The sequence below is a fragment of the Penaeus monodon genome, chromosome 25, assembly GCF_015228065.2.
Source record: "Penaeus monodon isolate SGIC_2016 chromosome 25, NSTDA_Pmon_1, whole genome shotgun sequence".
NCBI lineage: Eukaryota > Metazoa > Arthropoda > Malacostraca > Decapoda > Penaeidae > Penaeus > Penaeus monodon.
Genome location: NC_051410.1, coordinates 39,555,845 through 39,556,723, shown reverse-complemented (window position 1 = coordinate 39,556,723; position 879 = coordinate 39,555,845). Strand labels below are relative to the sequence as shown.

Below are 879 nucleotides of genomic sequence, written 5' to 3'. Positions count from 1 at the left end.
CAAATGGATTGAGTTAAATTGGGAAAGTAATTATTTAGGTACCAACTTAATAAATAAAATGGGTACTGTAAAAATACCTGTAAATTTAAAACAGATATGCAGTCACTATAATGATGAAATCAATCACTAATTGTTATGAAATATAGTGTCCCGATAGTGACTATAGTGACGTTATTGGCCTCAATAGCTGGGGAGGGCATGAAAAGAAGGAAATTTGGGGGTAGACAAAGTATATAGATATAGAATATACCATCAATGATTATGTTAATATCTTGCAGGTAAAGAAACAAATAATTTCTTAGGGGCTCCACTGCCAATAACTCTCCTTACAAAAGTGTTTTATCAAGGTTTCTTGAAAACCAGTAGAGCATAGCAATTGTTTCGACTTCCATGGCTAGAGACAAAATATCCTCCCCCACATATACCTTTGGGAAGATAAACCTGGATGGTTTGGTTTTGCTGATTAGGATTTGGTGGCGTTTTTTGGTGTTTAAAGAGACAGCTGGTGGTTATAGATTTTGATTAATGCTTTAATTTGTGACACTTTATTATTGAAATTTTTATTTTTTTTTCCATGATAAATTGTATGTCGTATACTACGCATCAAATGCAGCCCATTAATATCAGATTCATTAATATCAATGAATCACAAATTCTCTTTTACCTTGATGATAAAAAATAAAAATGGATAAAAATTGTTTAACCCATAAAGCTGATATGACTTGGATTTGTCACTTGTGGTCAATGATGAGATGAAGGGATTGCTATAAAAAAAACTAGTGGTCAGATTCCATGATGTTTTTATAGAGGATTACAAAAGCAGATATTTGTGGCAATGGTTATATGGTGCAAGTGGGAAGTTATGGTGTTTATTTAGCA

The 879-nt window shown here is 32.4% G+C and overlaps 1 protein-coding gene across 1 annotated transcript in view; it reads left to right on the top strand.

Moving 5' to 3' along the window:
• The first annotated feature begins 390 nt into the window (after window positions 1-390).
• Window positions 391-879, top strand: part of LOC119589402 (vesicle transport protein GOT1B-like) — a 14,000-nt gene continuing 13,511 nt past the window's right edge. Inside the window, exons 1-2 of the mRNA XM_037938016.1 lie at window positions 391-448; window positions 824-852. Coding sequence (XP_037793944.1) covers window positions 391-448; window positions 824-852 — 87 coding nt within the window. The remainder of the gene's footprint in view (window positions 449-823; window positions 853-879) is intronic.